Source organism: Apteryx rowi, unplaced genomic scaffold, assembly GCF_003343035.1.
Source record: "Apteryx rowi isolate R43461 unplaced genomic scaffold, aptRow1 scaffold_515, whole genome shotgun sequence".
NCBI lineage: Eukaryota > Metazoa > Chordata > Aves > Apterygiformes > Apterygidae > Apteryx > Apteryx rowi.
Window position 1 is genome coordinate 367,277 of NW_020450778.1, and position 27,536 is coordinate 394,812.

The 27,536-nt window shown below is 42.7% G+C and overlaps 1 protein-coding gene across 1 annotated transcript; it reads right to left on the reverse strand.

Moving 5' to 3' along the window:
- Nucleotides 1–4,954, reverse strand: LOC112973020 (olfactory receptor 10AC1). Its single transcript, XM_026080365.1, is given in 4 exon segments — nt 1–541; nt 543–1,042; nt 3,661–3,781; nt 4,788–4,954. Coding segments are annotated over 4 exon segments (1,329 nt in total).
- Between the last annotated feature and the right edge of the window lie 22,582 nt (nt 4,955–27,536).

A 27,536-nucleotide genomic window follows, 5' to 3' on the forward strand; every position in this document is an offset into this window, starting at 1 on the left:
CTAGTCATGGGACTGTTTTCCACCAAGCACATGCTTATTCTGCCAAAATTTACCACACCTACACATCACAGCCCTGATAGTATCCCAGTTCAGCTGAGCTATTCTCTTCCTCCTCAACATTTTTCTCAGGACCCCTCTGATTTCCTTGTTCCTCAGGCTATAAATGAGGGGATACAGTAATGGAGTGATGTTAGTGTAGACCAGAGATACCATCTTGTCTCGAGCTGGTGAGTAACTGGACTTTGGACGAATGTACATGAAGGTGGCACATCCATAGTACAGCAAAGTGACAGCCAAGTGTGAAGAGCAGGTGGAAAAGGCCTTGCCTCTTCCCATGGAGGAGTGGACATGCAGCAAAGCAGTAGCAATACAACCATAAGAAGTCAGGATTAGCAGGAAGGGAAGGAGCAGGAGGAGCACACAGGCAGCCAGCAAGGGCAGCTCTAGGGTGTAATTCTGAGTACAAGCGAGGTGCAGCACAGCAGGGACATCACAGAAGAAGTGATTGATATGATGTGACTGACAGAAAGGTAAGCGGAACTGTCAACCCCAGGGCAACAGCAAAGCCACCCAGGCAGGATGCCACAGCCAGCTTGAGGCAGAGCCCCTCACTCATCACTGCCACATAGTGAAGAGGCTGACAGATGGCAACATAATGGTCGTAGGACATGGCTGCCAGAAGGAAGCATTCAGCTCCACCAAGCGCCACAAAGAAGTGCATCTGGGCAGCGCAGCCTATGAAAGAAATGGCGCTGCCATCCGCTATCAGGCTGAGGAGTGCCTTCGGGACAATGACTAAGGTATAGCAGAGCTCAATGGCAGAGAGCTGACAGAGGAAGAAAAGCGTGGGAGGACGGGAAGGCTCCATAACCACTGCCATGAAAATCACCACATTCCCTGCCAATGTGGCCAGATGGACAGTAAGAAAGATAGGGAAGAGGAAGGCCCAGAGACGGAGCAGCTCAGAGAAGCCAAGCAGGAGAAATTCCATGGTTGCATCGGTGCTTCCATTGTCCCTTTCCATGCAGCCTTCACATGGCATCTACAGGGACAGAAACAGAAGGAAGATAGTTGAATTTGACCTTATGCTTGGCAGCCAACTCCATGTTGGAAATAATGCTGCAATAGTGTGGCAACAGTGTAGTGAAGTTTAATTTGGGACCTTATGGGGAGGAAGGTTATTTTTTTAAAAAACAAAACTGATTTCCCTCACTCACATTCATACTCTCAGACCCATATTCTTACAACCAGCAAGGTGTTTTGTCTGAATGATCTGCCCAGGATTCTTCACCATGACACTGGTGACAAGGAACATCAGCTGTTGGGTTTTCATCACTTCTGGGTTATTCTGAGGTTGGTAACCACGTGCAGGTTTTGAATATGCCTTAGTTACCCTTTAGGAACTCACAGTGATTAGTCTCTCCATCCTGTCCTGCCTTTGAAAGTCATCAGGATTTACTCATTGTTCTCTCTCTCCTGATTTGAGTGCCCTAAGAAGCTGCCTTTGGATGTCCTGGGATCTTGACCTGCTAATCTAAGTGCCATCAGCACCTGCTATTCTTACACACATCCTGCTTCTGTTCCTTCTGGTGCTTCAACTCCCAAGCAGACCCATTCATTCTCTAGTCACACCAGTATTAACATTTCTATTACAGTTCTTTGTATCTGTGCCAGAGATGTTCAAGGAGAAGCAGACAGTGGGCTGGAGCTTTGGCTTTATATTCTGACCCCATTTAATGGGGATTTCAGATGTTCACTAACTGGCTCTGCTCTTCCCCATCATGGATCTGCCTCAAAGTCCTCACTGGACAAGGTTTCAAATGGAAGGGGTTAGTGATTAGCTATGAGGATTCTGAACTCTAACTTGATGTTTTTGCCGCTTATGTCTTGATGCCCTGCTCAGGCTTGTGGCATCAGAGTTAAAGCAAACATGCTTCCAGACTCAAAACCAAAGATGTCCATAGCAGTATACTCTGTATAACAAAATATTTATAAAAACACAAAGCTAATAGCCTGGATTTAGAGAGAATGAGACTGTGCTTATCATGGGAGGATGCAAAGTTCCTAGGGATTTTTGAGGAGACATCTGAAATGCTTTGGAAAGGAATTAAATTAGAAGTTAACAATCAGAAGAGAAAAGTGAGCAGTGGAAAAATAAAATGGAACAAATAGAAACTCGGAGAGATAAAGTTTCTTAGAGCAGCTACAGCAAATAGACAGATTCCAACAGAAACCGCTCCCCACCACCATCACCACCACCATTCTCGGGTCCCCAAATACCCCGAATATTTTCCTCTTTCTTTTCCTGACCTTGCTCCTCTCAACTGCCATTCCAATCATGCTTTGGTTTTCCTCTACAAAATTTTATTTTTGCCTACATTGACAAAAAGCTCTAAGCCATAATTTATGTCTATCTTCAAGAACAGGTGCAAGGTTGAGAGATAAATTTCTGTCCTGAATGAAAACCTGACCACATCTGAACACTGGGCTAGCTCTTGAGCAAGAGCTCATGGCACTGAATAAAAACCATGTGAATAATGAAGTGCAGAAATATAAAGTGATGAAATTGTTTAAGTTGTAGAGATCTAGTAAAGATAAGGACATATAAAGCAGGATAATAAACTACATTTACTGGTCACAGGTGATCAGTGCTCGTTACTCATATGTGCATCATGTAATATAACACTTATTACAAGGAATAATTTCAACTCTTTCTACACTTTACTGTAAACCAGGAATGAGAGCTGAGATTCCTTGTAGACTTTTGCTCACATCAAAAACACAGCAGTATGATAGGATAAAGCAGGTGGAAAATTATATGAAATATTCCAGTGATATTATTTAAATCCTCTAGATTCTCTCATCTCGAGCATTCTATCTTCATTTCATCAAGGATATCTAGAAGGACTGGGAAGTTGATGACAAAAAAATATTAGTGGTGAGAGAGATTTTCCTGGGAAAGAAGACATCTCAAAATAGCTCCAGCAAGGAATAATCAATAAGGCAGTGGAGGTGAATCTGATAAGCCTACATACCTTTGCCTTTTTTTTTGCCACTGCAATCTCTGGAACGTTCTGCCCCAAGGTTTTCCTGTGATCCAGTATCTCAGCAGGATTCAAAACATTTGGGGACTTAGGAGAATAATGAAAACATCCACAATTCTTTTACCAGAGGTGAAAAACTAGGACTTAAATCTCTGTCCTGCAGAGCATAAACCAGCAAATGACCATGTTAAGAAGAAACTTTACCATAAGCTCCAAGACAAAATCACGGACAGTCAGTGAAGACCAAAAGGGATCTGGTCAGAGAATAGCAGTGGTCCCACAAAAGCAGGTAGCTCAACAAGCTCCGCACAGTTCCCAGTGGTTGTAAAGCCATGGCCAACTCCTATATCAGCCTGTTACTGCTCCAGGACTCTGGCTGACAGCTATTCTAACTAGTCTGGTTATAAAGCTTTCTTGACACTGTATGCAGCTAATAGGTCCTGACAGGAAACAGAAGTAATGAGTAGATACATAATCTCAAGACTTCCGGTTGGGGGTCCCCTCACTCCATGTAATGAGATTTTAACAGGATTTGACTAAATAGGACAAGACAAAAGAGGGGAAGGAAACAGGAGTTTCTCTTCCTTTCATTTGGAGCTGATCCATGACAACTTACCTTCTCTGGGTTAGAAGACAAGGAAATACAGGCTTCCTCCTCCTGATGATGTGCCTGGTTCAGTCTTGGCTGAGATTCTGTTTCTCTGCCAGTCTGGGGTCCCTCTGGTTGTGAGTGTTCCCTAGAGCCAAAGTTTTCTGTCAGCATTTCATAAACATTCTCTCTTCTACTCTGCAGGACCCAGCTCCTTATATACAATATAAAATAGAGCTCTTTTCTCCTTCCCTGCTGTCTCCGCCCTCCCTGCATGAATGACAGGCAGTTCCATCCCTCTTGAGGAAAGGGAGGTTACAGTTTTTCCATGAATCAAGCAACAGGATGTAAGTGCACCTCCAGAGGAACCCTCTCTGAAAGGTTCTTGCTCCTTCCACTGGAGCAGCTGGAAAGAGCTGATCATTCATAGGGCAAGTGTGTACCCCAAACAACAATGATTTGCCTCACAGAATGCTCTGCTGCTCTTAAACCAAGATGGCTCTGTGGATCTTTAGATAAGTTGAACTCACACTTTGTGAGTAACTCTACAGGCAAAGGAAAACTGATATAAAAAGCTTTAAACCAATCCGTGCAAGCAGTGCAGAGTTTTCACCAGTTTAGATAAACCAGTACATTTTATTGACTCAGATGAAATCACTGTTCACCAATGGATTAGACTGAGATTATTTGGACCCAGTGTACATCTACGACCATTGCTACATTCATTCCTGACCACTTACACTGAAATCATTAAAGAGATCTGTAGGCTTATGTAAGTAGAAAACAAGAGGCAAAGTCAAGATTTTTGACTGCTAAAATGGAACTATTTTCTGTTAACCCAGCTTGGCAGAAGTATGTAAATATGATACCCTGAAATATTTTCCAGGCTGTGATTGAGAAGAATGCTACCTTTTAAAGTAATTTTCTATCCTGTTTTATCTATATAGCATAGTCAATTTGGGACAAAACTATCCTATGTGTCAGTACAGTCTAGAGACTGACTGCACTGGGAGAGGCTCTGCAGAACAGAACCTGGGGTCCCGGTAGGGAGGAAGATGAACATGAGCCAGGAAGGGGCCTTTGCAGTAGGGATGGCTACTTGCATACTTAGCTGCATTAGCCAGCAGGTGAAGACAGTGACTATTCCCCCTTACTTGGCACACATGAGGCCACATCTGTAATACTGAGTCTGCTGCTGGAGTCCCCCATACAAGAGAAATGTCGACAAATGGACAGGAGTCCAGGGGAGGGTCACAGAGATGAGGAGGAGGATGGAGCACATGATGTCAAAGCAGTGGCGGAAGGAGTTGAGTTTGTTCATCGTGGAGAAGAGGAGGCCAAAATGGGATCTAGACTTCAGCTGTCTGTTGGGGGGTTACAGAGACAAGGAGGCAGAGTCCTCTCGGAGGGGTACAGTGAAACAGTCAGAAAATGTGCATCAAGGGAAATCTGACTGGAAAGGAAAAATGTTTCTCCTCACAAGAGTGGTACTGCACTGAAACAGGTGTCCCAAGAGGTTGGGGGATCTTTGTCTTTGGAGATGTTCAAAACTTTCCTGGATAAAGCCCTTAGCAACCTGGTCTAGCTCTGGAGTTATCTGTAACATGAGCAGGGGTTTGGATTAGAGACCTCCAGGGGTCCTTTCTCACCTAAATATTTCTGTGAATCTATGATTCTGCTCAACCTCCATCAGACTTCCAGTACAGACAAAAGCAGAACTGAGGAACTTTATTGTCACAAACTGAAATACCTGTGGAGTTTAGGTACCTCCCAGGCCCTAACTGGCATGCTGTAGCATCATAATTTTGATATTAGGCAGAACTTAAATGCCAAAGTTTACTCTCTTTTTTAAGCCTGTCACATAACTTCTTGGAATTAATAAAGTTATGTCAGTGGGGTCTCTCTTCTTGCACCTCAATTCCCTTCCTTAACTTTCAACTTAATTTTTTTTTTTTTTTAATTTCAGCTTTCCCCCTACACTTGTACTTTTTAAGATGCTGCAAACTATTCTGGGCAGGGAATGACCTAACAGTGTTTACAAAATCGAATTCTGAATCTGGCTGGAATTTCTAGATACTGTTGTATAATAACAAATAAAACAACAATTCTGAAGCATCTCTCTCTGTGGCATGTCTCTGCAGCTGTAATAGGAGCAAGAGCCAGGAGCTGGTTATTTTATAATTTCACCTGACAAATCTGGTAGAATATAAGTGAAAGTAAATATTTACAGTGAAGAGTCTGTTTTAATCAAATGCTATACAAGGTAAGATTGCTCCGTCTAGCAAATTCTGTGAAAATTTCAGAACATCAGCTGATTAATCTCATGTTTATGTTCTCTTTGTGTTCTAAAATAAAATTTAGGGGTTTGGGTGCCATTTCTTCTTTTAGTTCTTTTCTCTAACCCAAACTATAGGAGAAAATCTGCTACCTTGGTAAAAATATGAAAATAATTATAAGGAACTAATTTGACTACTCTGTTACAACTTTATCTTTAGCTGGCCTTTTTCTGTCACCGGACTGGAGGTAAATGTAGATGAGTCAGCACATACCCCATGACCAGTATCACACAGTCAGCAGTAATATGCACTGATTTTCTTTTTTTAAACTGTAGTGTGTAGCCTTATGCTGAAATAAATAAAACAAATTATTGTTTCGGTTTGTGTATGTGCAGATAAGCTGTCACTTGTTAACATGTAACTTACCTCTTCCCATAGCCTTTCAACACACACCTACATATTACCTCCAAAACATGGCTCACTGACTGAACAGAGGTGAGTTAGCTGGAGTAAGCTATGTGTTCCAGTGCCAGAATACACAGTAACAAGACTAACAACTAGCAGAAGAGGATGAGAATATGCATGTCAAAGTGATTCCATACTTCCTCCTCTAGCCCACATCTTTCAGGTTCCCAGCATTTTCATCACATCAGTTTACAGCCAGATTCCTGATAGATTAATAAAAGCTGCCTGCTGGCATTAGTGTTTGTCTGTCTTGAGTCTGGAGCATGTTAGAGGTATGTGCCTTATTCCTTACTGTGGAGTTTGGCCCTGCTCTCCTCCCCCACACTCTCTATAACTGTGCTTGTGATTTTTTTTTTTTTTTTCAGTACACACCCACAAGGCTTTGGGACTGGCCTTCCTTAACCCAAATTTGAATAAAGAGTTTCTTGGAATCAAGGTGTGGTTAATGAATCACATCATATCAGGTTCTGTCAACAATTGCAACATACTTTAGAGGACATTCCTCTCGGTCCTGAGAAAAAACTAGCTATGCTGGGCTTGCCTATCCACATCTGCGAATCACCAGTCTGCTCCAAAGAGGGCAAGAAAATTAATAAAATGGCCAGGGGAGTATTACTGAGAAGCTAATCATAATCTGGAGCAAAGTGTACAAAAATGGAAACCGCTAAGATACATACCAGGGGTTCTGGATGAGAGGAACCATTGATCCAGTAAAAGACCAGGAAATGTCTCTCTGAGTAGAGTATGCCCATGGCTGCTTGCAACATTTCTACTCTATCTCCTAAGAGAAGGAGTTACAATGGGGTTTCACATCAAGATCCATCTAAGCTGGTTTCTTGCCTAAAAGATCTTCTTTACATACAAAAAGCACACTGGTATTGATGTGGAGGTATTTTATTGTTGTAGAAAGCAGAGATTTTGGCTTTAGAAACTTCCTTAATATTCTGCTGCAGGTATGTTCCCCAGTGGAAGCTACTTTATTATTCAGAAAACTTTTAGTGACTTAGTTGATTAGGAAAATTAAGACAGTTTTAAGGTAGATTGCTTGAACTGTGTTTGTTGAGTAATGAAATATAAGATTCTCTACCATGACAATGTAATGTTGATAATATGAAAATAAATGTTAATATTTAATATCATTTGAGAGAGTGGATTTGTGACTCCAGCAAGAATATTATAACAAATTAATTAATATTAACTAGAAATAATATAGAACATAGAAAAATTTAGATGGGAAGGGACCTCTGGAGGACCTCACTGCCTTCACCTGCTCGCTAATGCATCTCATTATGCAAGTAGCCATCCCTGCTGCAAAGGCCCCTTCCTGGCTCATGTTCATTTTCCTCCCCACCAGGACCCCAGGCTCTGTTCTGCAGAGCTGCTTCCTAGCCATGGCTGATGTTCTTCAGGCAGAACAGGGAATCAGACCTGAATCTCTCACACACTGTGCAAGCATGCTCACTAGCAGCCAGCAACCTAGAGACTGGCTGCCAAAGATATACTATAGGCTGATTAGGATCAGGGTGTGGCTGCATCAGGAGCTGGACACTGCATCATCCTGAAAGAGACTTTTTAAGAGGTCCTGATCCCCATTCTGTACTCAACAGTAGTCAAGAAACACTGCCTCTCACAGAGGCAAGATAATGACAGCAAGATAATCAGTTTCACATTGCCTTTTGGGAGAAACAGTGTTTCCTTGTTTCTGTCATGTTCGGAGCTTGCTGGGAACTGGAAACCAACACTGGCCAGGGTGATAACAGTAAGATGACTGGCAGCTTCTTGGCTTTATGAGAAAAAGCATCTCCTTGCTCTCATTGAGTATCTATTGTTTGGCTTGAAAAACATTCACTGAGAATTCACTCCGGAAAGACACTGAACCAACCAACCGATTTTTATAAAAACTGGTAGACAGTCTGGCAGCTGACTTGTCCTCTTACTTTGTTAAAGGAAAGGCTTCTCTTTCACTTCATTGTACCTAATCATACTCCATCACAGCCAAAGGTACTGTCCTGCATCTGTACTAGGAAAATGGTTGCATATATTAGTTAATACTGTCATAAGCATGGAAGCTTTTCCTAGTCAGAACAAAATGCAGGCACAAAAAGAAAAATGTTTTAATACTAGAGAGAGAAAGGACACATCTAAAAATTAAAAAAAAAAAAAAAAAAGAGGATGAAAATGTTTAAAAGGAAAACAGCAAATGGAAATGTTTCAAAAAGACAGACAGGCTGCAAACTAACCTACAGGCTGTGGAAAATATTAACCTAAATTCCTAGAGTTAAGACCAGAAAGAAGGTAACGGAAATACAGAAGCCTGACATCTGAAAACAGATCTAAGTTTTCATATCTGATTGAGAAGTGGCTTCATGATTATTTTGAGATTTCAGCCTTCCTGGGCATCTAGCTGTTTCCATGTTCTCAGCTCTTCACAGCCTTTAAGGGGAAGCCATTACTCTTCATTATTTCTAAAAAACTTGAGGTGCCTGTGAGCTGCCCTTTTCAACTCTTCCTCTCACTATGTGAAAGCCCCTCACATTAGATTTCACATCCTGACCACTCCCTGTCATCTATAAAGTCAATGAAGCCCTCAGCAAGATAATCACATGAGAATAAAATAGCAGGACTGAATGACACAAAATGACATAGCCTCATAGTGCTGCAGGCCAAGAGGACAAGCATAAAATAGTTGCATAGCTGTAACTAAGAATAGACAAAATGAAAAAAATGCCAGTGCAGTAGCAAGGGCCTTAGAAATATTGGAATAAAGTTGAGGAAGGGAAAGGGAGAGCTAGACCACTGAGAGAGCAAGAACTGCAAAAGCACACCCCAGTCATGTGAATGGAATACATGCATCCCACTAGATGATGTTAATGGGGAGCTGCAATCCCCTTCACTGCTACCCTGGAAGCCTTTTCCAAGCATTCAAAATGAGCTTGCGGCCTTTCAGAGAAGATATCTGGAGAGTGCAACTCTTGTGTTGTTGGAAGTCAGTTTAGATTCATTTGGACAACCTTGTAGCTGTCTCTGTAGATCTAATTAAAAGTTTGTTTTTTAACATGCAGGTGATAACCTTCAGCCAGAGAGGCTGATCTGGGGAGGAGTGGAGCAACTGCATCTCCCATAGTCTTTGCAGGAGCTCAGCAGTGCTCAGCCCCTCTTGGGACTGGGATCACAGCGCCCTGGGGCCTTGCTGAAATCCACTGATGTTGACATCTGAAAATGATGATTGCCTCCTTTTGTTCCCTGTGCAATCGTAAATGAGGTATTGTCCCACTTGACCTCTTCCTTAGGGTGGTAGTGGCTGAGAGAGTCCACTTGGGAACATGATTTGTTTTTACTTAATTTGTTCTGATGCAATTGCAGCTTCTGGGAGGGATGGTGGAAAAGCTCATTCTCTTATGAAGTTTTCTACAGGAGACATCACCCCAAGCTGATGCTGCATACACATTACTCACCCTGATGTACCCAGTCAGGGTACTGTCCATTTCTTCCTCCTCCCATCCCACATTTGGCCATGTAGGTTAATGTTTGGACCTATGTGGCTTAGGAGCCCAAGGCTCATTTTCACAGAGTCAGGCATATAACTGTTTGCCCAACACGTTTTTCCAAAGAAGACTATTGTAGAAAGTAAACCCAGGCAACCAGTATCCCAAACTGAGTGTACAAACTCCAAATGAACTGGAGCTCATCTAGACAGAGTAACGGTGGTAGTCAATATATGTGTGGTCAGAGAAACCAGGTAGGCAGAAGAATCCATTCCAACCCTGAACTCTGGAGATTATTTCAGCGACACTTCATTGAGCAAGTTGTGTGGAGAAGGTGAAAGATAACAGCAATATGTCACTGATGGTGGACAGAAGGTATGCTTTAGAAACCTTAGGTAGCTGCTTGTTGGATCAGATAGCTGGTGAACCCACAAGGGAGAAAGATTTCTGACCAAAGAGCCATTCAGTGCTTGACTTCAGCATTGTTTAGCATCATTTATGCTTGTTCTCTCACACAAGGTTGTACGTGTTATCCACTTCCATTAGTCTGTGTTTCTGGTGTACCTGTTCATCATGTCTCTCTATACTTATCTAGCATAAGAGCAAAAATTAAAACAAGTCTCAATGAGAATTCAACAAACTGTTCCTTAATACAAAGTCAAGCAGTGCAGCACCGCTGCAGAATAAAGGGTAAGTTGCACTACAGTGGTACTAATGTAGGTCTGCATAAACACAGGTCAACAGGAAATAGTTTCTAGATAAGTGAATACAAGAGAGACAGGGTTTTAATAACTTCTCTGCTGCATGAGGACCTGTTAGAGGTAGGAGATAGGAATCTCGGCCTACAGGGATCCTGGTCTAGAGATGTATCATGTGTTTAATTTCTTCACTGCTCTTCATGGGTGAGAACAGCCTTGATCTGAAGGAGGCAGTGCATGGCACAACAGCATTGCGAAGTATATTGAGACATGCTAATGGAAGACATGGAGGATTAAGGGGAAGAAGGGGACAACAGATTTATTATTCTCCTGCTGAGCAACCAGACTAGACCAGTCAGCTTCACTACCCATTTCAATTCAGTTTTGCTATGGGAACTCTCCCATCACAAATGATTGGCAGGTGAAGTGAAACTGAACTTTCACTGCAAACACAGGACAAAAAGGATCAAGTCCTTATCACCTTCTTGGACGGTCGGTGAAGATGTGGCAATAAAACAGGACTTGTGCTTGGCTGGGATCTTTAGAGCCTTGTGTGGCATCTACAGCACTGACAAACACCCTTTGGCTGTCAGAGTCTGAACCTTATCAAAGGCAGGGTACTTGTGGGCATATTTACATTTAGTGAGAGACCAAGCTCATATTTACATGCTTGCTCACCAGCAGAGCAGAACTAGGTCTTTGATGGAAGACCCTAAGTCTGATATGTCTGGAGCTGCTAAGGATTTCTGTGTGCCCCTAATGTTTTCCAAGCCTTATTTTCATGGAGCTATTTGGTGCAAAGTCGGGGATTTAGAAACACACTGCTCATTAGAGCAGATGCTAGACAAGAAGAGGATCTATGCCAATTCCTTTTTATTCAAATACTGTGAAGAGCTTTCTACAGATTCAGTTTTAGCAACTTACTTTTATTAGAAAAACCTGATTTTCCCTAATTTGGGAACATAGCCTGAAGACCTTGCAACAGCCTGAGCAAAAAAACAAGCAAAGTACTCAGATGTTCTCTCAGTCTGAGGAACGGAAAATATAATGAAGCTGAATCAGCTGGATGTGATACTGAAATGTTCTCCAGCTTGCATACAGCCTTAGTTATGATGTGAATAGGTCACTCATGAAGGATATGAATTACTGAAATCTTTAAAACCCAGCTGGAAATATCAGAGATGAAGCTCTGTAAAGTCTGCATGTTATTAAAAACATGGATAAACTATCCCTTTTGTGCCTGAAATTTAGGATATGGGCTAATGTCCCATACATTAGGAAGATGGGTAGTGATAGAAGGTTTAATATGTGGCTATTGAGACTTTTGCTGCTGGATAGAAAAATCAGAAGATCAACTTCATTTGAATTAAGTAATGCAAATAATTATATCTCAACAATTAAAGAAAGGAAATCCTTTCAAGATGTTCCAAATGGAGGCTTCAACTTTTACCCAAGATGGAACAACAATGTTTTCCTCACTTCCATTCCAAATTTCTAAATGCACTACTTGCCCTGCCTGATTCTGGAGTCTCATGGACTATTCCCGAAATCACCGTTGTTTTCCCAACTAACATCTTTCCTACAGATTTTTCATTTCAGGAAACATTGCTCATCTTAGACTTAATACTACCCATTTTGTGACAGAAATGAAGGCCTATAGAGCGATGGAAATGCTACATGATGGTTAGAACACAAGATGTAAATTATGGCTCTACTTGTGCAAGGAGCTGAGCATTTCATGAAAGACAAAAAGGGTACCCTGAAAACAAACAGTGAAGTTACTGGGATTAGAGATTTGTAAATGCCTCAAAATATCAGGCCATAGTGAAAATGAGAGTGTGCTGAAACCCAGTCAGATAAATGAATCAATATCTCTTTTGCAATGTGATGAGGAGGAAAAATCTAAAGTCTGAAAATACAGACAATAAGCCAGAAGCAGGAGTTCTTCCTGTAATTAATTGAGTCTGTTAGGTTTAATGGTGCTGACAGCATTAGGCAAGGATTCAAATCTCTACCCAGAAACATCAATCTTCATTACACTGAAATTTTTTAAGATCCATCTCAGTCCAGGAATGGCCTCAAACAAGTATGTACGTCCCTCAAAACTGTAAACACAAGTTTTTTGCTTTGCAATAAGATCTAAAGCCAAATTCAGGTCTACAACAATACAACTTCTAAGTAACCCAAACACCATTGTGGAAAATATGCAGGATGTTCTTGATGTCGTAACTTTGCAGTGCTATGATTAGCTTTACATTTAGGTGGAGTAACTGGAAAAACAGGCAGAAACATTGTTGAAAATTATTTCAAATTTGCATCAAGTAAATGAGATGGTTTAAGTCCAGAATCAAGAGTCACAAAAAAAAACAAGGTGGGAAGAGAACTCTGGAGGTCTCTAGTCCAATCTCCTGCTCACAGCAGGGCTGATTGCAATGTTAGGTCAAGTTCCTCAGGGCCATGTCCAGGTAACCTCTGAACATCTCCAAGGGTGGAGATTCCCCACCTCTCTCGGTGCCTGTGACAATCCTGAACCACCCTCAGGGGGGGTCGGGGTGAGAGATTTCCTTATGTTCTGGAACATGCTTATGTCAGTTAGGAACAGGAAAAAAATCCAGCCCCAGTCAGCATAATTGTGCCCCATACTGGAAAGCACTTCTGTCTCCTTGTGTAGCTGAGGGAGATATACTACGCGAGCAGAACTACTCCTCTTAACATATTCTATGCCCCCACTGGGGGAGATACAGGATTTCTGCTGAAAAAGCTACATCTACTTAGCCTTTAGTAGTGTAGGGAAGTCCTTAATTAAAACAATGCAGTGCTATAATGTGGAAAATCCTTAGACAAATCAGTACTTACACATGGGCTTTCACTGACTGTAATCTCAGTACATTTCACTACAATGGTACCATTTTGTCATTTTCACAAGCCTTCACCCACTCGTATTAATCACCCTGACACAGGCTATGGTATGGGAGGTTTGGGCTGGACATTAAGAAAAACTTTTTCACCAGAAGTTAGTGCAGCACTGGAACAGGTACCAGATAGTGGAATCTTCATCCATGGATATTTTCAAGACTTGACTAGACAGATCCACAGTGACCTAATGTGGTGTTGGGGCTAATCCCACTTCGAGCAGGAAGCTAGACTGGGGACCTCCGGAGGTCCCTTCTGCACACTGTTCTCATTTGATGACATGAGAATCCATGGACAACTGATCAATAATAAACGAATTCTTAGTTGTGCTTATGACTTCAGCTTCTCACCTAGAGGATGTCTTAATATGCTTCCCTTTCCAGCTGCTGCTGTTGACTGGAAGCTGTTTCTGTCACCAATCTTTTATATTCCTGTCAAATTCATTTGCCATCAGATGATAACCTTATCCAATGACATCCTGAGGTTAGGGCCATGCCATCTTCGCTCAACAACAGTCCAATTCTCTTTGACATCTCATTAATCATAATGACAGTGCAATAGGTAGTTCTGCAAAGAATCTGGGCAAGCTCAGCAGAGTTTTGCTCAAATACTGCAAGGAGGGATGAATTAAAAATATTGACAGAGAGCCACCCATCCCCTCTCCTCCCCCTTCCTTTTTGGCTGTCCAGGAGCCCAGACAACAAAAGCATGAGTGAAGATACTGAGTGTCATTATTTATTTTTTAAGAAGCAAATATTCAGGCTATGATCACCACAATGATCTGACACTGGTCACTGTAATTTGCAATTAATAGTCCATCTAAGGATGAATTATGTTCAGAAAAAGAACTATGCAAATAAAGATAGTCCAGATATGTTTGTTTTACATTTTAACCTCTCTAACAAGAACTGTCAGAGAGCAATAAGTCAGTTTCTGTTGGTCCATACTAAAACACACTTAAACATCCCTGGCTAAAATCCCTGACTGAGAAACCCAGGAAGTGGAATTCCCACTGGTGGGCACTTAATAATCAATAATCCTTTGGATCCGAGTGTAAAACAATGGGTTTTAAATACACAGAAGGGGTCAGGAGTAAGAAGAAACCCTAACCTCAAGCTTAGCTGGGAGCTTACCTGACATAGATGTCGTCCTAACACCATTTAGTGGAGACAGTCTCTTCCCCCCATAATGATATCTGTCAGGGTCCTACCATTTGTCTTGAGGCCATCACTGTCCTGGGGCCACATAGGGTAACTCACCACAGCCCAGTGTGGGAAGGGTCTGCAACTCTCTAGTGTTGACTTGAGTCTCAAAGGCCAGCTACTGACCAACCTCACAGCTCATTCAAGCCAGCAGTGTTTGCTGATGCTGCCTTACTGACTCTCTGTAGTGCCCTGCTCTTAGCTGCATATCTGTAAAGGTCCTAAAACAGGAGTTCTTTTTATTAAGTCTTCCTCCTTTCCCTAAGACCCTCTTGACACAGTCAGACTCCTGGCCGCAGCACCACAGTCTGTAGCACAACATGAAGGCAACCAGTTCCTCAGGGCATGCTGGGCCCAGCTTCAGTGCTATCATGGCAATGTTCACCCCGCCCCCCCAGGTGAAAGCCTAGCTTTGTCACCAATGATGACCACCCAAACATACAAATGAAGCTCATTTAGGGTCAGCTCCCTGCAGCTCTGTCCTGTATCTTTCCAGAGGATGGCAGCAGAGGTCAAGCAGCCCTGAAGGACCCTTCTTCCTCATCCCTGGATCAGACCTCACTGATCTTCCTACTATTTCAAGATTTGAGCTCAGCAAGTTTTTCAAGAGTTCCAGGTACTACAGAATAAAGTAGTATTCTGTAGCAATGAAGTCCTGACCTAGATAATAACAGGAGAAAATACTGTGAGCAGAGCAAGGGGAGAAAAAAATACTGTCTGGCCGCAATACCTCTGCCTTGCCCAGGGTCCTACCACATGGCTCCCCAGAGGTGTGTTCCTGCTCAGTGTGAGCAGTATCTGGGATCTCTAGCCATGTTCGGAGTTCTGCACCTTTTGAAGGTATGAAAGAAACATTGCATTTCCTGCTTTTCTCATGAAAACCTGGGATTTCAGGGTAGGGGAAGATTGAACTACCACAGCACTGGGTTGCATGTGGAAAATAAAATGCATTTATTTCTTCAAGAAATGGAAAATGTGTTATGTGTAATTTACTAGCACATGACAGGCTGTGCTAATTTGTGAGATAAATAACAATTTTAAGTTCTGAATAACGATAAGCATACCTTGTACTAGCTGTGTATTGTTATCCTTAAATATATCTTTCACATTGATATATTTCTAGAGCAAAATGAAAATAATATATTATGTGTATTAATAGGTATATCTATAGCTACATGTGTAATAACATATATGCATAGTAATAGATACATCTATTATAGATGATAATAGAAAGCACCAGTATTGTTCCCTTACAAACAGAAAGGAGGTCACAGTGTAGAACACAGAAATAGGATATAAAAAGAGACCTATTATTATGGTGCAAAAACAGAGAAAGAGTCATGTTTTTAAAGGAGAAGCTCAGAAAAAAACCATACATAATTGCGGACATTTGTTATAATTTTGGAGTAATTACCAATATTACAAGTGATGCTTTATACTGTTGGTTTTGAAACTAAATAACTTTATTTAGCTATAAATACTGCTTTGCACAATTGACAAGCAACAATAATAATGTTGTGCTAAATACAACTCTAAATGTTATTCGCTGTTCATTCTGAAGGAAATATTTCATATAAAATTTCTTTTAAATATTTTTCATATATTATCTGTTTCTATTTCTGTCCATGGTACCTAAAAGCAGAGATTACCTTTCCCCAGCATATTTTTCTGTCTTTTTAAATTCCTGAACTCCAGAACTTGTTTCTCCTGGTCTTCCCATCATCCTTTTTTTTTCCCACTCCAGGTGAGTTCAGCCTATCAGAAAGGTATCAGGACATGGACAATAGCAGCACATACCCTGCTAGGAGTCTCTGGAGCTGCCAAAGTTAGTGTAGCAGCACAAGACGCATTTCCTCCAGTGCATGGCCCTGTTTTTTGCTTTCTATCTTGCAAGAATAGTATCTATGCTGCAGCTCTTCTGTGGATATCTGAAGTCTGGACCATTTGAGGGAGAAGAAGTGATGCATGAGATGCATTTGAAGGTTGCTGCCAGTTCCTGATTCAAGATTATTGTAGGGCACTGTAGCTTTCATGTGAAGTGTATTGGCATTGCAGCACAAGGATTCCAACACTGGATTATCTAAACCTGCTTCTGAAAGTGGTCAGCTAACAAACTTGAATGGGAACCACAGCTTTAGTAAAGGAAAGGCTGTCACAGGAGAGGGAAACCCCATACTTTGCAAAAGACATTTGAATGCAAGTTGCAGCCATGGTGACCTGGCTGACGGACTGGGCAGTGGGGTGCCCAAAATGTGTTAAGACAGAAAGCTCAGGGCCAAAGTGCACTTACATTAGCAAGTTTATGCATGTTTATGAGGGTTGTGAAGAAAGATAATGGCCAGTACTGGCATGATGGAAGTTAGAAAATCAGTATGTTCTGGTACTAATGTGCCATGCTCTCTGAGTCTCACAGCTGGGAAAATGATAGATTAGAATCAGGGACCATTTGTCCCCCTTAGAGGCCTAGGAACTTTCTAAGCTTGAAGACTCCTTCAGTTAAGTGAACTGACAGGGTTACAGTGAATTCATGGCAATTCTGTGGGTTGCTGCTGGCCTAGGTGGAAGTTCTCTGAATTGCTCTTTGCAGCTGTTTTTCCCTAGGGAGGGAGCACTGTTTGGAGTTGAAACTAGAGAATCTAAAACACATTCCACATCAAATGCCAGATTCTCAGTTCAGAAGTATTGAAGGAACTTCTAAAAGGCAGTTGGTTACCTGGAAAACTTAGCATGCGCAGGACACAAAATTTAGAATATGTCAGTTGCTCTAAAGGACTTTATCTTGATGCTCTTAAATGTGAATATGTTCCTGGCATTTGGGAAAGGAGACTAGGATAGGAACTGATTTTATGTCATGTCCTCCAGGGTAACGACCCTTGGGAAGACACATACTTGGAGGCAAACATAAGATTGTGTACACTTCAATGAGAGAAGTTGAAAGTTTGTGTACTTGAGCCTGGCTCAGACAAACCAGGGTCTCAGCTGTCGATCTCAGATGTTATAGACAAGCATGCTTACAGCAGATATGTTGGCTAGTCTGTTACGGGACTCTCTTTCTCTCTGTCTGTGTCTCTTTCTTGATAGCTTTTCAGGAAAAGCATCCAACTCCCCAGGCAGAACAAATGTCTTCAGAAATTTCAGAAACTTTGGAAAACAAATTTCTGCCCCATTCAGGCTAACACAACCCCTCTAGGACACACCACAGAGGCTATCCACCACTTAATTCCTGGTCAAGCCGTACTTTCAGAGCTCCTGAAAAGTAGTCTATCAGAGAAAGAAAAGGTATCCTGAGTGTTGTGATGGCATCAAAAAGTAGTTGAATCAGCTCATAATGAATCACTAGATTTCTCTGTCTTCCCTGATAAGTTACCACAGTTCTATTTGTATACAGCACCTTCATTAACATTTGACTGCATAGAACAATTATTTATTTATGCCTTTGAATTCTAACTGGCATGCACTGTTTCTTGCCTTTCTTTATTCCTTTCTTTTTCATTAATGATTGCAATTTCTGAGTGAAGTTTCACTGTAGGGTAACTGAAGCCACCAGTTAGGAAAACAGGTTGCTTCTAACCCTCTTGATCCTTTAACAAAAGAGGAAGAAGCTTGCAAATTGATTCTGTTAGGAGATGAAACTTGAAGGGAGTCTAGTATTTCTCTGATGTTATCTCAAGTCTGCTTCTCTCAGCTTTGAGGTCCCTCAGCCATTGCTGTTTTCATGATTTCATCTACTTCCCCCCTCACACACACACAGTTCAGACACACATCTAAACTCATCACTTTGCTCAGAGCCAACAAAAATGCATTCTGATTACCTAATTCCAACTTGAATGTAGTCTCTGAAAAGAAGATTTTTGAGTTCTTTTCTACCCACCTTATTTCCTTTTCATACTCATTTTGAAGAGTAACTGTTGCACTCACTATTGTTACAAAGGTTTTACCCTGCCCCAAACTTAACAGTGTTTCGTATATGCAGGACACAGAGAAATTAAAGAATTCTAGTTGTCTCTTAGTTTTATCTTTCTCTCTCCATCTGCTCTTGGTGGACAAGATGTTAATAATGAGTCTTGGTGCTGAAGAAGGCCAACTGTTTACTGAACTGCATTAGGAGTAGCCAGCAGCTAAGAGAAGCATTTGTTCCCCTCTGTTCTGCATTCATGAGGCCATATGTGGAATACTGCATTGATTTGAGATCCTCCAGTTTGAAAGAAATGTGAACAAAATGGGGTGAGTCTAGCAGAGGGCCACTGCATGGCACTGGGGCATGCCGTGTACCAGGAGAGGCTAAGGGAGCCTGGAGAAGAGAAGGCTAATTGCTATCTATCCTGTCTACTGCGAGGGGTGGGCTGTAGAGAAGACAGAGCCAGATTCTTCTCAGAGGTGCATAGTAAAAGGACAAGAAGTAACAGTCACAACTGGCAACAAGGACGTTCTGACGTTCTGTTTCTCATTAACAAAAGCTTTATAAAAACAGATGCAAAGCCACAGACACATCCCCAACCAAATCTCTCCTTAAAATTGTCTTTTATTGTGACATCTATGAGAACTTTACAGTACTGCTAGAGTGCTGATACTACAGCCTACAGCCTTATCACATCTTGCTGTCTTCTTAAATTCCCTCATTTGGCTTTTGACCTCAAAAGGTTTCTAGACCATACCCTTCTCTAGTGCATGAGCAGCTGTGCCTATGATATGCTCAAGTGGGGTTTACAGAATCATAGAAAGATTTAGGATGGAAGGAACCTCTGGAGACTTCTATTCAAGCCCCTGTTCATGACAGGATGGAGATTATGTGAAAACCATTTAAGATCTCTAAAAACTCTACAGCTTCGGCCAGCAATAATTATAGTGTTTCTCTTTAGCAGATGCACAATAGAACAGACTATTTCCTTCCTCTTTCTGTGTATTTGAAGACTGTTCTGAACTCTCCTAGTAACCTCCTTCAAGCTAAACAGTCTAAGTTTGGTCTACTATTTCTCATATATCATGTTTTTAAGAACCTCTCAACATTTTTGCTATGGTCTTCTCCAGACCTATCTATCATATTTAGCAAGCAAAATAATGCAAAACCAAGAATTGCCAAGGGAAGAGGAGACTCACTAGATTGGCATTTGGTGGACCAAAATGGAGAGAAATTAAAAGCACCAAAGGCCACAGGATTTTTGCATGAGTAATTAGAAAGGCATTTGTGTTGAAAAAGGAACCTAGTTATGCCTGGGAGCAAGTTTCTTACAAGCTATAATACTGGATAGAAGACTAGGACAAATAATTGTGTCTAAATGAGGTGGGAGAAGTCATCATCCATCTTAAGGCAATAGCTTTTATATGCAAAAGTTAGTACCTACAAAGGAAAAGAGAAACAGTTTTCAGAAAGGTAGAGAAGAGAGATTTTACAAGTGTTGGTTGTAAAGGTAAGAGAAAGAAAGGAGTATGGAAGACGGAGATTTGTTATTGGAGAACTATGAAAACACTTACTGAAAGGGACTGAGGTAACAGGAAGTGTTAGCAAAACTACCATGACTATCTTGAGCAGCAAGAAAAAGAGCAACGACAGCTGCAGGGAGTTGTGGGGAGCTGATAGAAGGAGCATGCCACACCACTACAACAACACAGCTTAAGCTGGGTTTCACTACCTAGAAAAGACATAACCTTCCCAAACTTTGTAAAGAGTTACTGCAAGAGAGAAAGGGCAATCAGGTGGCCTAGCAGCATCCCCACCAGAGGAAAGAAGACTGTAAGACAGTTATAAGTATTTGGTAATTAAGTATTGTGTGTTAGCCTATTTATCTACCATTTTGGAGTTCTCTTTTCTTTGATAATAATATTGTTCATTAAGCCAAGTGTTTCATGTCTGCAAGCGAGGAAAATTAGATTCCTGACCACCAGAAAGCTTTGCTGATTCTTCCCAGGCTTCTGGGTAAAGTCTTGTGCTCATAGTAATCCCTTGAAAATTGTACCTGGACCTTGTTGCTGCCAATAAGGTCTTGACAGAAAGGTTACATCTATAAATGGCGTGAAGAGGAAGCAAAACATGTAAAAAACTAATCTAGATTACAGGAGAATATGAGACAGTTGAAGCCATGTATAACAAGCCAATCAAATGAGAATTTGTGAACTTTTTGTTTCATTTGAATATAGATGGCTGCATCTTGCTTTTATCCAATAGGTGGATCAAAATACAATGAACAACTACATAAAATAAATGCAAGTGATAGAAATATTTCTCTCCCTCCCTCTGTCCCTCTTTCCTTCCCTAGAGGTTTTTGACACTTGCTTAGACACAGCCATGGTGATCTGATCTAGTGTCAGTGAAGGTCCTGATTTTAGCAGATAATTGGACTAGAGACCTTCAGAGGTTCCTTCCTTCTGCCAACACATTCATAATTCTGAGATTCTGAATATTTGTGTTGTTTTAAATGAATAAAATAAGACAACACAGCTAGGAAAACTCTTTCTCTAAAGCAGGAGCAATATCCCCATATGGACAGCACTTTTTACTTGTATATCTTTACAGAGGAAGGTAACTGCTACTACATTTATGCTGTAGAGGGCCAACCTCTGTATCTCATAGGTGGAATGACTTACCAAAGGACAAAAAGTGCATCAAAGACAAAGAGGGAAGCCCCTGGTTTCCAAATCAGAGTGGAATTCAGAACTCCTTTCCTGAAGCCTCATCACTTTGATTCGGTCAGTCTCATAGATTTAACAAGTGTTGACTCTGAATAGTCATTGCCTCAAGAAGCCACAGTTAAGGTGTTACTAATTAAAGCATTGACTACCTGCAACAGGAATCCTAAGGGGGCTGTGATCTAGCTGGGATTTGTAGCAAACAACAACAGGAAAGGGGAGCATGAGCAAGCATCTTCAGCCAGTGTCACTGGCCATGGCAGTTAACAGTGTGAGAGGGAGTAGATCAACTAAAAAGCAGTGGAGGGCCTGTGCACCATGGTGATCAAGGTGTTGCAAGCTGTATTTGGTGTATTTGGTGTATTTGGTGTATGCTGGCAGATGTGCACAGAGCAGACTGGCTTGAGGAGCTATGTGGAGAGAATGGCTCTGGAATTCCTTGAGCCCTCCTCAGTAGACTTATTCCCTTCCTTCAGTAGGCATGCACATTCCTCCTGCCTGCAAGGGCACACCTGGAGTGGATGAGCAGAACAACATAGAGCAGCCCTCTTCTCCAGACAAGATCCTGGGGAATCTGAGAAGCAAAGACTGCAGGGAAGATTTTTTTCTTTCCTCTGCAATGTGAGAGTCTGGCCTGCTATCACTATATCTCATAAATTGTTAGTACATGTCCCCAGATTGTGGCTACATGATTTAGGACCTTTTCTTACAGGTCTCTGCATAGAACTCTCTGAGGTGCCAGCGCTGGTGTCAACCTCCAGATTCATAGCTAAAGCCACTTTTTTCTAGTCAACCTGAGCCAAGGCCATATACCCTGTACCTAACAGAGCTGGGCCTTGAGTCACAAACAGAGGGATTATTGTGCTGGTGGTTACAGAGATAAAATGAGTTTCTTGGTGGTGCAAGCATCTCTTCTAGTAGGTGAAGGGCATCAACTGTCTTTATTTTTGTACCTGATTGCTATCAGAATAGTCTTGTCTGGACACCCAATGCTAAGCAAACCCACTGCGGTGTGGCCACCCTTTGCAACAACTCTCCCCACCACACATACCCAGAGCTGTACTAAGACACCCTTCTCTCTGGTGCTAGCAGTCTAGCAGAGGTGTCCTGTGCTGGATTTTCTGTTTCTCACCTTTCATTAGAAGGAATCCCTGCAACCCAAGATTGCTGCTATGAACTCTTGTATCTTGCTTATGAGAGCATTCTTCTGTGTTTGAGGTACCAAGGCTTAGGAATGGATCTGTCTGCTTGGCATTCCACTCACAGTTGGATAAGATCTCACAGAAGACTGAGTGCCTATCTGAACATAATGAGAGTGCCCTGAGACTCAAGCATAGGACATGAGAGACCTATGGCCTCATCAAATGCTACCTGAAGACAGAATGGGCTATTATCCCCAAGCTCATGAGACTGAAGCCAGCTTGTTAGCTGATGGACCCATGTTGGTTGAGGTGGGTGGGAGGAAAGCTGGACTGCTGGCAGTGCACCTGCTAAAGGTGACAGAATGAGCAAGGTTGCCACTCCTCTCCAGTACCTTTGTGAGCATCACTTTGGCTGTGCTGAGGGCACCTCTGGCACTGCTCTGTTGCCAGCAGGGATTTCGCACACTGCTTCTCTTGAGTTCATGACAGTCAACCCCAAAGAGGATTTCCCTATGCATGGGGAGGCTGGCTGACTGCCTGGCCCTGCAGTCCTCCCCCTTAAGCCAAGCTGTTCTGCTTCTCTTAAGGAGTATGTGAGCTGCTGCCTGCAGACAGAAGAAACGTGAAAGTGAAGAGAGAAGATGGGCTTTATGAGTCTTGTCCCTGCTGGCACCTGAGCTCAAGCTGTATGCTGTCTGGAAGGTCTGTCCCTCCCTGGCTGAATGGGGAGAAAAGTACCAGATACCAGGGACAGGTTTTGGAGATACAAGGAGCCCATCAGCTGTGATGGCTTGGTAGCTGTGGCTAGGTTAGGACTACCATGTAGTGCTGTGATCAGACCATGGCACAGATGGTTATGAATTGGAGCTGATCCTCACAAAGGATCACTGCATTCATAATGTGAGACTTGTGGTTCACAATGAATGTACTGGCCTGGCCAGGTTGTTATCAGATTTTGACATAACTTACCAAAGGTACACCTAGAGAAACTGCTTTTTGGAAGAAATTATCCATGGTTTGACTGCGGATTGCCACATCCATTAAAAAAACATTCTATATATTCTTCCCTATCCTTAAATTCCTAGGATCCTGGGTGCTGTTGTCTGCCAGGCAACAGTTGATCTCCAAGGTGCTCCTATCATTGCTCACTGTTACCTCCTGGAAGATGGTGCTGTTGATAATATCCTTAGGGAGATGAGTCTGTCCCTGTGTGCAGCACAAACAAAACTTTACAATGTTTGCTTCTTCAGCAAGTCCAAGAAAACCATATTATAGGTGCCTTGGCAGTAGCCTACTGTTCTCAGTATTTCAGCTCACTGAAAAGGTAAGTGACGGTAGCATGCATTGATGTGTGTCTTAAATATCTGGCTTAGACCCACACTCATCTCCTCTCATCTTATCCATCCATGTTGCTCCCCTGTTGATGAATTCCCAGGCTTGCCCAAGCAGACCTTGTTCCACACCCATGCTCTGTCTACTCACCCAAGCTTTTCTTAGCTGTCACCAAATCTTGGATCAAAACGTCTACATAGGGCCTGTCTCTGTCTCCCTCCAGTCCTTCTCTAATTGAAGCAATGCATAATCTACACTGTTACAATGCTGAGGTTCCCACAGAGAACCTTTTCTCATTCTTTTTCCTGCTGTCTCTACTCATGCTGTTGCTAATCCAAGGGTCAAGTATACACAGAGTCACTGTATTAATACCTATGGGGAACCTCACAGTTGCCTCAGAAACCTCATTCTAGAGGTGCCTGACTGACACACTCTTAGTAGTGGCATGACTGAAAATAATGGGTGTGTAGACAGCAAAAGAATTAGTCACATCTTGAAGCAGGAGGTGAGTTACGGTATAACTAAGAACACATAGGTTGCTCTCGCTGGGTACACTGTACACAATCATGATTCACAGCTCCAGTGTCAGGATACAGCCATTAGCTGGAAGTGCAGCTTACGTGCAGAATTTGAGGGGGAAACTCCAGAGCTCCAGCTCATTTCAAATTTATAGCCTCTTTATGGAGCTGCATAATGAGAAAGATATATCATGCAAGACTGTGAGTATATTTTATGCATCACAGGAAGCTCTGCAAGCAAATGCTATATATAGGTGTGTTTCTAAGCTACAGTTCATCAGGTTCTTGTCTGGTTCTGTATTTCTGTTCATTGCTCACTAACACTGTCAGCATCTCCCGCTATCAGTTCCTGAGTGATCACATGAGGAAAGGTGGTATAAAATGACAAGTAAGCACCTGCCTTGCTGTCAGTGGTCAGCTCTTAAACACCCAGGAGTTTTTCTGCTATATTTATTTCTTCTGGTTTCCCGTAGAGAAGGGGCTGGCTGACGGGCTATGGTTTCATTCGGATATCAGAAGAGAATTTGTTCCAAACCATGTTGAAGACATGTGACCTATTTTTCCTGCCTTGTTTATTACTCTGTCTGATTTATGAGGTCTGTCAATGCACATAGACAACAGCTCATTCCATCCCATGCTACTGATCATGACAATTCATGTTGACTGGGCCTGCATATCACTTCAATGGGAACTGATATACATCAACTAGGCTGCAGCTCTAGATCACTGAACTGCTTTTTTCCCTTCACATTGGTCGCATTCCTCTGGGACGGATTTTTCACAGCAGCAGCCACTTAGCAGGTCTAGCTGTCAGAGTGCATCTGCCTAGGGGGCATAGACATCATTCAAGTGCAAGTCTGCAAACTGCAAAGCTACTGAAAGCTACTGTCTGTACTCAAACACAGTATTTTCCACTTGAATGTTAAATAGTAACTACCTGCACATAAATATGTATAAAAGAATTTACACCCTCCTGATGTATTTTCTTTGTGGTAGGAGTTTCAAAACTGCATCATGAACAAATGGGACCATTATCAAACCCATCAGTATTACTGTGGGTGCCATTCTTTAACCTAGAAGTGAAGTCCTTCTCCTTTTCCTCTAGAAAATGGTACAGACAAAAATGCTATTCCTGTGTATGTAGTTGATGAAGCTCTGTGGACTTTCTCCTTAGACTGGTTTAGAGTCTGTGGTGCAGATTAAAATTTGTGTTGTCCTAGGTGCTCTATCTACTCATTGCTGAGAACTAACCCCTGTGGGTTCATGTGAGCATAGGTTGCCATGTGTGCAGCTCTCATTCGCCCAAAAGCAGCTTCACAGAATCACAGAATAGTTGGGGTTGGAAGGGACCTCTGGAGATCTTCTAGCCCAACCCCCCTGCACAAGCAGGGTCAGATAGAGCAGGTTGCCCAGGACCGTGTCCAGTCAGTTTTTGAATGTCTCCAGGGATGGAGACTCCACAACCTCTCTGGGCAATTTGTTCCAGTGCTCAGTCTCCCTCACAGTACAGAAGTTTTTCCTCATGTTCATATGCAAGTTCCTGTTTTTCAGTTTGCGCCCGTTGCCTCTCGTCCTGTCACTGGGCACCACTGAAAAAAGTCTGGCCCCATCATCTTTACACCCTCCCTTCAGATACTTACACATGTTGATAAGATCCCCCCTCAGCCTTTTCTTCTCCAGGCTGAACAGTGACAGCTCTCTCAGCCTTTCCTCATATGAGAGATGCCCCATTTGCTTAATCATCTTAGTAGCCCTTTGTTGGACTCGCTCCAGTAGCTCCGCGTTTCTCTTGTATTGGGGAGCCCAGAACTGGACACAGTACTCCAGGTGTGGCTTCACCAGGGCTGAGCAGAGGGGGAGGGTCCCATCCCTCAACCTGCTGGCAAAGCTAGTCCTAATGCAGTGCAGGATACCATTGGCCTTCTTGGTCCAACTTGGACTTTTTTAAAGAAGGATGAAACAAAATGAAGGCATTTTTAGAAAAGAGCAGGATCTGTGGGACCACACAAAACTTTCTAAGGAAATCTGGGGGAAGAGGATCAGGGAGGAATGAAGAGGAGAATAAAGAAGAGAAGGTATAAAAAGGGCCAGTCTCATATAAGCAGTTGCTGGTCAGTACGCTGGTCTGACTGCACTGTGCACACGATCACTGCAGTCTATCTTATCTTATTAAATCCCTTCTTAACTATCTTTCTATGTAATTTCACTGTCTATCCCATGTGTGAGTGCTATAAGGTCTAGGTGTCAGCAACTGGAGAGACACGAGTGAACTGATATCAGCAATGGGAGTCAGACCTTGGGGGATAGCAGCCCTTGTCTGTGATGCCAGCAGTGGGGTGAGTGAGGGTCCTAGTGTCAGCAGTTGGTGGGACCACGGGTTTATGGGTGTGTGTGTGTCAGGAGTGCCAGATACTGAGGGGACAGGTGTGAGTGAATTTGGGGCCAGCCACTGGCATCAGACCTTGGGCAATGGTGGTCCTGTGTCTGTGGTGCCAGCAGCTGGAGTGGGAGAGAGTCCTAGTGTCAGCTACTGGAGCAGGACCAGGGGTTATAGGGCCCATGTGTCCTGTGGGCCAGCTACTTGGAGTGAGAGTCTCGGCATCTGTGCCTGGAGCAGGGACTAAGGGTTGTAGTGCCCATGTACCTGGGCTCCGGCTGCTATGGTGGAGGCTGAGTGCTTTTATTTTCCCCTGACCTTGTGTGTGTGGGTGCATGTGTGTGTAATTCACTAGCAAACTTCAAGCTGGACTAGCTGGTAAGTAGGAGGCGCTTGTGTAGTGGGCAAGGGGGCCCAGGATGTGGACACGGGTATTAGATGGACAGAGGGGCCATGCTGATATTCAAGGGATCCGTGAATGTGCGTGTGCTTGTGCACTAGTGAGTGAGGGTGCCTGTGCTTTCACTAGCAAATTCAATCATTAGTAGCTGAACAAGAGGAAGGGGACTTGGCTCTCTATACTTAGGTGTTATGTGAGTTCTGGTAGTGTCATATGTGGGTCTTGTTGAAGGCAGTGCCTTGTCTGTGGCAATCTCTGTAGCTGGCTGTGTCAGTGTCCTTTGTGTTTGTGTGCGTCTCTGGGATAGACGCTCAGCCTCGTTACTGGTTAAGCTTGCAAATGGGAGAGCAGCAGCCATGTCCATTGGCCTGGAACAGAGATCCCCAGGTGTACTGGGCTGGGCTCCAGCAGCCAGGCAGGAAAGATCCCTGTGTCCCGGAGCCTCCTGGAGGCAATGACCCCTATAATCTC